At 42.2% G+C, this 12234-nt stretch overlaps 1 protein-coding gene across 1 annotated transcript in view; it reads right to left on the minus strand.

Annotated features, from left to right (window-relative positions):
• The window catches only part of Fnip2 (folliculin interacting protein 2), a 95651-nt gene that overhangs the window by 41835 nt on the left and 41582 nt on the right, over nt 1–12234 (minus strand). Inside the window, exons 2-7 of the mRNA XM_051199434.1 lie at nt 8390–8516; nt 5503–5655; nt 2888–2988; nt 2715–2786; nt 2004–2104; nt 214–285 (exon numbers count right to left, since the gene is read on the minus strand). Coding sequence (XP_051055391.1) covers nt 214–285; nt 2004–2104; nt 2715–2786; nt 2888–2988; nt 5503–5655; nt 8390–8516 — 626 coding nt within the window. The remainder of the gene's footprint in view (nt 1–213; nt 286–2003; nt 2105–2714; nt 2787–2887; nt 2989–5502; nt 5656–8389; nt 8517–12234) is intronic.

Raw genomic sequence — 12234 nt, forward strand, 5'->3', positions numbered from 1 at the left:
TCTGAGTATTAGATAAAACTAGTTTGTGTGCATAATCATTCCTAGATGCTGAACATTAAAGTTTCACATTCTCAGATGCATAAGACTTAGAATATAGAGAAAAGAAAGAAAGAAAAAGGAAGGAAGGACAGAAATCAAGGACTACCTGTTTCCTGCTTTCCATATAGATAGCCTACCTTATTACTTAAACCTGTAAACCAGTAAAGAAAGTACCTGATCGAGCGATGCCACTGTCCCTGTCTTCATTCTGCCCTCTGCTTGGCATATCAACTGGCGTGCTGTGTGCTAAGACAAAGACACAAGGAAAATATTATCAGGCTCTGCAAAGACAGACATCCAAAAAATGACTTCATGTAAATTTTAGATTTCAAAGTAGGCTACTGCTATTGATGAGAGGCCTAATATATAACAGAGATCAACTAGGTAGCAAATTACATAAAAAGATAACAAGAAATGAAGAAGCAAAACCAACAAGCCATTTGCCTTCATGCTGGTGCCTGCAGACTCCTCCGCATGACATGTGCAATAAACCATCCATGCAGTTAATACAATCAGCATTCTAGTGTAGCCATTTCCTCTAATAGTATTTAAACAGTCAATATTTTCAAAATGCTTTGTACTTAGTTTCAGTAATAGTTGTAGGCAGCTTAGGAAGAGAAATAGTTAAAATTAATCATTCCATAAATCTAGAAATGTTCGTTTATAACCTACTCTTTCTGCAGACAGAAAACATTAATTTTCTAACAGTTTTTCCCTCCAGTTCTTTTCCCCATACATGGTATTATAGTTACTCAGAAAAACTCATGAACTGGCATAAACTTGGAAAACACTCTTAGGTAGCACACATATCTAGAAGGCTTCAGACTGACTGAGCTATAGACTTACTGGGCTGAAAGGCAGATGAGAATTGTGTTCTAGTAAAGTTTACATGAACATGGAATCACTGTTGTGACTGAACATCATACCTGCTAGCATTTTTCAGAAACATGTTTATGTCCCAAGTTTTAAAGGCACTATGAAGACATGCTATACTTGGTCTAAGTAGCTGGGACAGTAGAGCAGTTTCATTAGGCATCAGAAAACTATGATGCTTAATATATTTCAGGGTATGAAAAGGAATAGAATGAAAAATCCCATTTGCCTTCCTCACAACTTCAAGTTAGTCATGAAGATTGCTCACACTTGTTAATCACGCTACAACAGACATAAAAAGCCTCTGCTGGCAGGGCCAGTTACATCTCAGACAATATCCAGAATTATCAAGATGACTACACCTGTAAGGAAACTAGACCCTGTATTTAAGTAAGTTAATGGGGGATAGGGGATGGGGGGTAGAGGAGCCCTGATTGAGCCCTCCCATGCTCCTACTAGAGTGACTTAGAAACTCCATGCAGGTGAATTAATGGGTAAAAGATGGCACGGGCAAAGAGAACCAGATCACAGCAGCAGAGGAGGCCTAGGGAAAAATCAGAAGAAACTCATTCTCCTAGAAACACGAAGGGCTCAGTTCAGATCAAAACCAGCTCACACTTGAACCATTAGCAGAAACATTCACGACAGAGAGGTTCTAGGGTGGAAGTTCAAAACAGCACAACTCCAGCCACATGTGAAACTAGTGTCTCCTGCCAGAAGAGCCCTTTGGGTTTCTAAAGAAGAATGAAGGATTTTTTTTTTTTTTTTTTTTTTTTTTTTTTGAGAACCCCCATAGGAGTTTTACTGTGTGTGGGCTACACTGTGCTCAGCATTCCACACAAACCTGCAAAGAAAGAAGCACTGCGGGTGAGCTGGAGCGGTCCTCCTTCGGACACCCCCTGCAGCAGTTTGCTGCTGCACGCCGGCAGCAGACCTAGAGCTGGACACACAGAAGACGCAAGGCACACACACAAATGAACATAAGTTAAAGATAACGTCAAAAAAACAAAACCAGAAACAAAAACAAAACGCAAAAAACACACCCCCAACAGTAGCAGTCAGGGGCACTCTGTTGAGTGTCTCATTTTTACCTAGGTTACTTCCAGTGCGACAAGGACCCAAACTGTTCTGATTTGTGTTCAGTTTTCCAACCTGAGGGTCTTGGTTGATGTATTCGAAGCTGTCCTGCAGGCTGAATGGAGATGGGAATGGAGAGGAGCGGTTGAGAACATCAAGAGGTTAACTAATTTGTTTTTTAATAGGTTCCCAACTACAGACAACAACTGAACGGTCACTCAGAGTTTTCCTTTGCAAATAAAATATCACATCTACCAAGGGGAGTAAAGATGGTACATTGGGAGGAATTTTTTGGAGCAAAACAAAAGATGTTTTGGAAATGGCCAGTCCACATGACTCCCTACACAACTAACTGCATTGGTAACCATGTCATAATCTGAAATAAAACTCTAGTGGTACTTCAGTAACTGACACCCTCCGTACCACTCTTCATTTTCAAATTCTGCCTTAGAAAAGAATTCCTAAGATGTTACTATTCATTTCAAGGTTTGCTTTCTTTGCCCCCCTCCCATACACACCCAAGCATTTTCAATAAACACACAAAATGAATTCATTTAAATCAGAAATTATTATTCACCTTAAGAAATTTAGAATTACTCATAAAAATGAGTGGGGCAGATTTTTTTATAGGTATTATTTGAGCAAGAAACTAAAACTCAACACTCTGAAGATAACACAGCCCGAACACATAGGAAAGGTGGGACGGAAAAAAACCCCACACTTACTTATTTGTACTTCCACAGAAGCTACCCATTCTAGCAGAAAAGACTTTACTAATCATCAGTTGCGGAGGAGAACTAAAAGAAAAAGAAAAACAAGAGGGGAGAAATGTGCTTTTTAAGTTAAGAAGTCAGCATCAGCATTCCAGTTCTCACAGCCAGCATGGGGGCAACCTCACCGTATGTAGTGTATCTTCAGGGTGGAACCTTTGTAACTCATTGCAACAGAGCCGAACATCATTTCCCCCAGCATGTTGACATCGGAAGCGGGTCTCGTGTACTGTGCACAAGAAATAAGACTCAGTTAGAAGACAACATGGAACAATGCAATAGAAAGCTCTGCGGGCTAATCTTTGGGTCTCTGGTTGGGTGAGCTGTCATGACCATTCATCTCACAATCATCATCTATGCAGTGATCACCTACTATAGTTCCCAAATACTACTATTTTTATTTCTTCCTTATATACAACATGCTCACACAACAAAAGACTATCCATCCTCCATTTATAAATTCTAACTGTGAAAGAAACAGGCTCTCTCTTCTTTAGGTATGTAGCAGATCCTGCAAAGAAACCTGGTTTAGTGTTATTCAACTAAATAACTACTAGTTGTGGTCATTTGCATGAGAATGTTCCCCCATAAACTCAGAGAGCTGAACACTCGGTCCCAAGTTGGTGTTTGGGTAGGTTTGGGATGTGTGTGTGGCCTTGCTGAAGAAAGCATGTCACTAGGGGAGGGGCTTTCAGAGTTAAGACTCTTGCCATTTTCAGTTTGATTTCTGCTTCGTGCTTGACGTTCAAGATGTAAGACCCCAGCTCCCTGCTCCTGCTGCCAGGTGTGTCGCTCTGGCCCTCTGGAGCCACAAACCCAGATAACTCCTTCTGTAGGTTGCCTTGGTCATGACACTTTACCACAGCAAAGAAAACTGACTGCTATGGTCGTGTGCACATAGGACTTTGTGAGGATCTGGGAGATAAAGGAGATCTTGTTGCTCTAAAATCTTATAAGACTATGTCAAAAACACATCCACCAGCTTCTCGTGCCTTTTCACCATCTTTTACTTGAAGGGCTGAGGTACTGAATGCCAGCTTTTGAACACAGAGAAGCCGGGGTTTGCCTGATTGATCCTGTCTGCTCTGATGACTCCATACTCCATGTTTCCTCAAATCCAGCAGACACGTCCTCATTTCCTTTACCAACATCTTATTTGACACTACTACCTTCCTACTATTTGAATCCGTTCTTCTCAAATCACTCTTTGAATATAGCTGCTCCCCGAAGAACACTCTGGCCCACCAGGCATTTCCATCATTCTTTTGCTTTGTTATTTACAAGAAAATCCCTTATGACTTATTCTAGGTCAACACCTCCCTTTCAGCTATAAAATGTCTTAGAGCAGAGGTTCCAACCTCCCTAATGCTGAGGTCCTTTATAACAATTCCTCATGTTGTGGTGACCCCCAACCATAAAATTATTTTGTTGCCACTTTCATAACCATAATTTTGCCAGTGTTTTGAATCATAATGTAAATATGAGAGAGTTGAGAACCCTGTGCTCATTCATGCTGACTAACATCCTACGGACAAGTCAAAGAAAGGTGTGAAACAAACTAGTATGCTACAGGCACACAAGTACAGCCTGACTGAAGCCCAACAGGCAGACTCGGCAAGTGTGCTCTCAGTGTGAAGAAAAAAATAAAGGAATCTTCCTCAATACACTTTCTTGAATTTTCCCAATATCTGAAATGCCAATATACATAGCTAAGTACAAACACACACATACATTCTCTCTCTCTCTCTCTCTCTCTCTCTCTCTCTCTCTCTCTCTCTCTCTCTCTCTCTCTCATTTTCTATATAATGACAAAAGAGGAAAGATAAATTTGCTGGTCCTGTTAATAGACAGTGGATTCATCTCTGGTTACAACTCATATAGACTTCATTTCAGACAGAGATAACCAATTTCTCACATTCTCTACTAGTAAGTTCCACTCACCCTCTCTGTTTTATAATTTACCTTTTCTTGATACAAAAACCATGTGCCACCTGGGATTCTCAACTACCTTTTACTGCTGTAAAATATGGGCAAATGTACCACACAACTCTTAAAATTCAAGGCTTATTCACCTGTGGCCGCTGGTAATCACCATCACCTTGTTTTACTAGCAAGAGTAGAGATAATATTCTGTACAGGTTTAAAAAATGAGAATCTGGAGGGCTAGAGATATGGCTTGGCGATTAGAAACACTGGCTGTTCTTCCAGAGGACCTGGGTTCAATTCCCAGCACCCACATGGCAGCTCACAATTTTCTGTAACTCCAGTTCCAGGGGATCTGACACCCTCACACAGACATACATGCAAGCAAACCACCAATGCAAATAACAAATCATTAAAATAAATGTATGGAAAGCTGGTTATTGTGGTACATGTCTGTAATCTCAGCACTAGGGAGACTAAGACAAAAAGATTGGAGATCAACATGGGTTGCATGATGAGTTCCATGCCTGCTTAGACTAATACACCACAGGGAGAGTGTCCCAAAAAAAATCAAAACAAGCCTGATATGGCACATACCTGAAATCCCAGAACTTGGGAGGTGAAGGCAGGAGGATCAGAAATTCAAGGTCATCCTCAGCTACATATCCAGTTAGAGGCCAGCCTGAACTACTTGAGAGCTGTCTCAAACAAACAAACAAACAAATCAAACGACAACAACAAAAAATTAAAACAAGAGCACCTCCTTTGAGATGTTTGAGCCCACATTTATCATGGTTGTTCTAGAGACAACATGGCTTACTTGGTACTTTGGAAGCTGCTCCTTAGAGTGCTGTAAGGATCCCCCAGAGCTATGGGAAGAGATGCTGCTGCTGATGCTGCTGATGGTGCTGCTGACACTCCTGCTTTCTTGACAGCACCTGGCTGACATTTTAACAGGGACATCCTCTGCTTTCTGGGATAAAAACAGCAGGCAAAGCAAAGGATCATCAAGGATGTCTGGCTTTATCAACAGTGGAAATTGTCAACAACAACAACAACAACAAAAAAAAACATTCAGATGCCTGCAACAGGTTAAAACCAAAAGCTCTGTTTAATTTCCCTTCATAAGACAAAAGTATCATTGCTGGGAGTCTGGAATGGCAAGGTGTTTGCATAAATAAAGACACAACAGACAGACAGACTAAAACAGAGAGACAGATGGCAGACATAGCTTACTCTCTTTAAATAGTCTGTATTTACATTTAAATGTGTACTATAAAGTCATAGACAAACTATTCCCTATTCTAGTTTTTAGAAGATTTTGGTATTATGTAGTCTTAACATATGGAACTGATGAAGAGAAAAATGTCCACTAACATTCAAATTTTTACCAGCTAAATATTAGAGAGAAGAGAGACCAATAAACTGGGCAGGCAGGCTTGCGTTTTTCATCCTCCTTCTAGCACTCCTTAAGTGCAGGGAAGGAAACCACCAGGATGGAATTGTGAAAGATGAAAGCCAAACCCTGAAGCAGGAGCTACTGCAAGCCACACTCAGATCATGCGATGGGAATGTGGTCTGTAAAGGTCAGAGGTAATGGAGGACTATCTACTTTATATTCCCTAAAGTGTTCACTGCTAATTTTTCTTTATGACAGTGACATAAAGGTATAAAGATATCCTCAGCAGCCTCCAGAATGGAACACTCCCTATAGAGCAGCAGCTTCCATGAGGAATGACTTCTGCTGAGTCCCCTTTGCCTCCCTTTCCCGTTCTTATGCAGCCTTTGCTTGGGAAACCTGAACACCACAGCAGTTTATCTAATTTCCGGTGTGACGGTCACACTGGTGCATTATCTAACGCACATGCCGGCAGTCAGCTGCTGATTCAAACCCATGATGTTTGTGCTTATCAAGGGGGTGAGGCTGAGAAGGGGCTGAATTAGAATGTAAAGAAAACACACAACGTGCTGCTCCACAGAGAGATTACAGCAATGACGGACTCTGAAGTTGTACAGGGTTAATCCTAAGCATCCTGCTTTCAGCTCCAGCTGTTACTTAGCGCCACTTAGTAAGCCAGAATCAGTCTCTCAGAGGGCTGAAAGTTGGCAAAGGGAAGTCCCACCTGTGAGCAGACAGCAAGAGTATGGGGCAATGAGCATGGCTGCAAACAGTACCTGGTATAATGAATGGGCTACCAATTGGCTTCTCCCACAGGCTTTGACAAGCTACAAAAATGCTCCTGAGCCTAAGCTGCTTTTTTTTTTTTTTTTTTTAATTAAATAGGTACTTCTAAGAAAGTGATGTCAGAGATTATCAAGTTATCCCTGCTCAGATATAACAACTCCAGCTCCCCGCCCCCCATCATTTTTTCCTCTAACTTTGCCACCATCAGCAGCTCCAGAGATTGGAGCTCCGCCATCTGTGAGAAGCACTTGTGTAGAGCCCTCTCCTGCCCGGCAAACAAAGGATCAAGTGCTGCCTCACCTAAGCTCCTGATCCCAATCTGTCATTAAAACGTATGTGAATCATCTGAGAGATTTCTCAGCTTTCTCCTCCACCCACCTAACAAGCCCAACCACTGGTGTAATGATTAGCTGTCGGGCAGAATTCCTCCCTAAGTACTGCCATATCCACCTGGCTCAACTGCCTTCAACCAAACATTTCCTTCCTGCGAACAATGATTCTTATCAAAAGCTGGAAAACAAGAACCAGCGAGATGGCTCAGTAGGCAAAAGTACTGGTCCCACAAGTCTTGTGACTTAGTTTGATCCCTGGAATCCACAAAAAGGTGGGAGACCACAGAGCTGTCCTCTGCCTCCCACATGCAGGCAGAAGCCCGCACAACCCCACAAAACCATCACTAAGAAATAAAGCTGGAAAATGCCTATGGGCCCTCATGAGACAGAGGCCATGCTATAAATGTCCAGTTTACTTAACCCCAGCCTGTAGGCTACCAGAGTTTGGTCAGTATGGGAAGCAAGTAATTAAACAAGAAAAGAGTAACTATCATTGGATTTATTTCAGAACAAAGATTGAACTGAATGGTCTAGCCAGGAGACAGATTAGAGGTATCCACAGAAACCAAGGAGGGTAAGGTTCCTCTCAAATTATTTTTATCTTTCCTGGTCTGGATCAAGCAGGTCAAGATTTTTTTCCTGTCTTCACTGGCTATCCCAAGTCCCTCCCCCTCCCACCATAGGGAAATTAATGAAAGGTTCCTTGATCAGAAGAAGTAAGAGGACAGAGTACATTTGCATATTAGGGCTCTACAGTGAGGGCCTTTAATTTTGTTTGACCTTATGTTACAAAATATCTTTGATTTATTTTGGTTTTTGAGACACGGTCTTATTATGTAGCCCAGGTTAGCCCCAAAGAACCATCTTCCTTCCTCAGCCTATCTAGCGCTGGATTGCAGGCATGAGCCACATTTGGCATCTTTATCTATGAGAAAATCAGGAAAGAATAGAATGACCTTCTTTTCTGACAAATACTCTAGCTCTTTATGAATCTCAGTGACGTATTTCTTACTATGCTCACTGCTTACACAATCCTACCAGATTACAATCACCAGGAAATGCATCTCTCTTGATGACAATAGTCCACCATTGGCCTACCATACTTGTTTGTTCATCTGAATCCTTGTTGGCACTGCACAACACAGCTCAAAGTGATCAAAGAGGGCTAGAGGCCTATCAGCATTTCATACCTGAACTGCTGCCCCTTCCATCTTCTGAACGGCTCTGGAATCAAACATGACTTGTCTTCCTCTCCTCTCACAGTCCTGGTACACTATCAGGCGGATGTCACTCACATCAAACTCTGAACATGACCAACTGTGGATTCAAAAGACAAAAAAGTTAGATTATCTTCAATGCTTGGAGTCCTCACAGGCAAATGCAGTTTCCAGCCAGTATGCCTGTGTGCCAGTCAGAAAGTGGCTGTGCAAATACTACCAAGTTCCTAAGCAAAAGACATTAAGAAGAAGAAAACACAGTCTGTGCAGCAGTAACCAATTCTATCAGAAAGGATAAAGTACAGAAAGGAACAGTTTACAACCTGTGCTTTTGGCATATGGTTAGCAATCCATTCAACACATAGTCTGTATTGTATTCGAGGCTCTGCAGTAGGGAATCAATAATTAATCAAATGCCTGCATCCCTGTCCTCATGAAGTTCAAGGCTTAGTGGGGGATGTTATTAACCTAATAGTTACATATAACTACAAACTGTCTGAAGTTCAAAAAAAGGAAGCTGGAGGATCCAAGAGTCTCAGAGCCAGGCACACATTTCAGGCTCACATCTACAGGCCTCAAGGAGTCTGCTGAGGAGAGAGACCAGTCTGGTTATAATGTAAGACCCTGTCTCCAAAAGTGTGTGATATTTAAGGTGTGAGAGAGGCAGAGTTGGCACTAAGGACTTAAAGCAACTTTTAAATGCAGACTTGAAGAATGAACAGTTAATGTGAATACCACACAACAGAGTATAACACAGGAAAGGAGGAGAGGGAAACCAGAGAACTGGCCCCCACCCCCATCACCGGTCCTGGGAAGCTGGGGCAGGCCCAGGCAGCCAAGGAAGGCAGATGGTTGATAAGAGATCAGATAGCTGACTGCCCTAAGAAAATCCGGAGGTGGGAGTGGAATGCTCAGTGAGCCAAGATGCTTGCTGCAGGCTGCAGTGACCAACAGCAGAGGCAGGGAAGAGAGGGATTAAAGCAGAATCTAGGAGATGTGTCTGAGGCAGAAGGGGTGCCAACTGTTCAGGCAGACTCTGCTGTAGGACATGGGGGAGGACAGTGATGGGGTGGGCGACAACCAGACAGGTGGACAAAGGAGTGACAAATGGACAGTGTCAAAGTAGCAGACTGTGTAAGTATGGTCAGACGCAGCTGGATTCAAACCCAAGAGCTTCCGTCCTTCCATTCTGAGTAGTCAATGTATAATTGCTGACTTCACAAACTGGCTGTGTGGCTCACATAAAAAATGTAAAAGCTTCATACAAGCCTGGCACACATATGAGCTCCGAAGTGCTAGCCACTGTCTCCCGGGAGTGAGAAGGCTAGAGTCTGTGAGAAGCTGTGTGCCGTCAGTCCTTCTCTTTCAGGCAATGGCAGTTACTAAGCACGTTCTCTGGGGGAAGCCATTTGTTCTCTTAAACCCCAACTGCAGAAAAATAGAAAGTTTTGGTCGTCCCTTCTCTCACCAATATGCTTTCTAGATGTGGAACACTGTGGCAAATTTACTTTGGAAACCATTTTTCCTCTGCCCTCAGTCCAGAGGCAGCCCATGTTGAAGGCCTGGCCAATGGGACATGCCACATGCCCCCAGGCTGCCAGGTGTAATAATCCTAACACAGGGCGAAGTTATTACAGTTAAAAAAAAAAAAAAAAAAAAAAAAAGCAACAAAGACTTAATCACCACAAGGTATGATAGCACGTATCTTTAATCCCAGCACTCAAGAGGCCATGGCAGGCAGATTTCTGTGAATTCAAGGTAAGCCTAATAATCTACAGAGCATGTTCCAGACTAGCCAGGGCTACAAAAAGTGAGACTGGGACTTAAAGGGGAGGGAGGAAAAGGAAGAGGGAGGGAGAGAGAGAGAGAGAGAGAGAGAGAGAGAGAGAGAGAGAGAGAGAGAGAGAGAGAGAAAAGAAAGAAAAGAAAAAACCTAGCCTAGCCTCCTTAGAGTATTTTATACAATCCCTATTGCTCACAAGATTACACTCTGCCAAAGTGGCAAAGTTTACAAAGCAATTCTTGAGGACTATCAGTTAAAATTTCAGTTAGACTTAACATCTCTAGAACTCAGATTCAACAACCATCATAACATTTTATTAAATTCATCTTCCTTTTCAATTAGACAAGAGCTAGAGCTGGTCAGTGGGTGGCACAGGCCTTTAATCCCAGCACTCAGAAGGCAGAGACAGGTAGATCTGAGTTCAAGTCTACAGAGTGAGTGCCCGGAGAGCCAGGACTACACAGAGAAACCCTGTCTTGAAATAAACAAACACAGAAGGAAGGTGCTTGGTGTGTGGTATTTAGCTATAATCCCAACACTTTAAAGTTTGAGGCCAGCATAGGACCTACAGTGGTTTCCAGGTTGGTTTGGATTGCAGAGTCTTAAAAAAAAAGTAGGAGGAGGAAGAGAAAATAAAAGGGGGGAAGAGAATCAGAATGTATAAATTTTGGTTTAATATCCAATTAGCATTTTGGCATTTGCCATCTGGAATATTCCCAGAGGAAGTTATCACCAAGCATGGCAATGCGATGCTTTGGAATGAGACAGGCCTGAGGTCAGACCTCAAGCTCTGTCTGTTTCATCACCTCAGGAAGGCCTCTGGGATAGCACCTATCTACAAAAAAAAAGTGAAAACCCACTCCTTTAAGTGCCAACTGCTTTCTACTTATGTTTAGAAGGTGACAAAACTTTGTTTCATGGTGCTTTTTGCCTGGTTAGAATACCTTATTTCTCAAACTCCACACCAAGAGTACAAAGCAAGGTAGCCAGAGCATGAATTATTTCCCTCAAAGGATGTGAGATACAGAAAACACATCTTTTTGAAATATGTGTGTGTTATAACCCTAGACTGGAGAGGCCAAACTAGGAAGATTCAAGGTCAGCCTGGGCTACAGAACAAGACCCTGTCTCAAAAGTAAGTAAAAACAAAAATTACACCAAACAGAGTAAGACCTATATCATATATTGTAACAAAACTATAAATAGAACCATGCCCCCTCCGCAAAATTAAAAAAAAAAAAAAAAAAGGTATATTATACTCCTAATTCCTGCACCCATGAGTCAGACCTCGTTTAGAAATAGGGTCTTTTGTGATGTACAAGTTAAGCTACAACCATGCTGAATTAGGATGGGTGCTAATCTCATGACTGAGGTCCTTCTAAAAATGAGATTTGGACACAGACACAGGGAATGATCCACAGGAACCTCCTTCCGCTGAAGATGGCACAAACGACAAAAAGGTAAAGAGTGCCCTATCAAATTCTTGGGGGGCACTGAGTGTGTCTCCTGCCCAAGAGTCAAGTGTCAAATCAGTCAGTAACGTTGATTTAAATGTGCATGGGCTTTAAATACTCTGCCAAGGATTGTTCACTTCGCTTTCTAAGTGACAGATGTGCTGACTCCAAGAGAGGGGATGGCAATCGTAGGGAGAGGTCTGATACAGGCAGAGAAGGACATTCTCAGGGCAGAAGCAGCACTGTCTAGGATCTCTGGTTTCCAGGAGGAACACCTTACAAGGAACAAAATGGCCACTATGCACTTTGTGGCACACAATCTGCTACCCTCCTCCCCACTGCCCTGATCAGTTCAATACATGTTTATGCCTCTCTTAAACTGTTACAATAATAAGATGAGCAGTGGCATAAGTATGCCCAGGTCAGATTTCTTCTCCTCTTGGTCTCACACAAGGAAGCAATAATATAAAGTCACAGCAAGCACATGAACAATTTAAAGGCAGTCTTGTGATCCAACAATGTCAATATTTAAAGAGTCAGATATGATAGGGAAATTCAAGTGATCCAAGAAAATGTTAAAT

This window comes from Phodopus roborovskii, unplaced genomic scaffold (genome assembly GCF_943737965.1).
Source record: "Phodopus roborovskii unplaced genomic scaffold, PHOROB, whole genome shotgun sequence".
Classification (NCBI taxonomy): Eukaryota; Metazoa; Chordata; class Mammalia; order Rodentia; family Cricetidae; genus Phodopus; species Phodopus roborovskii.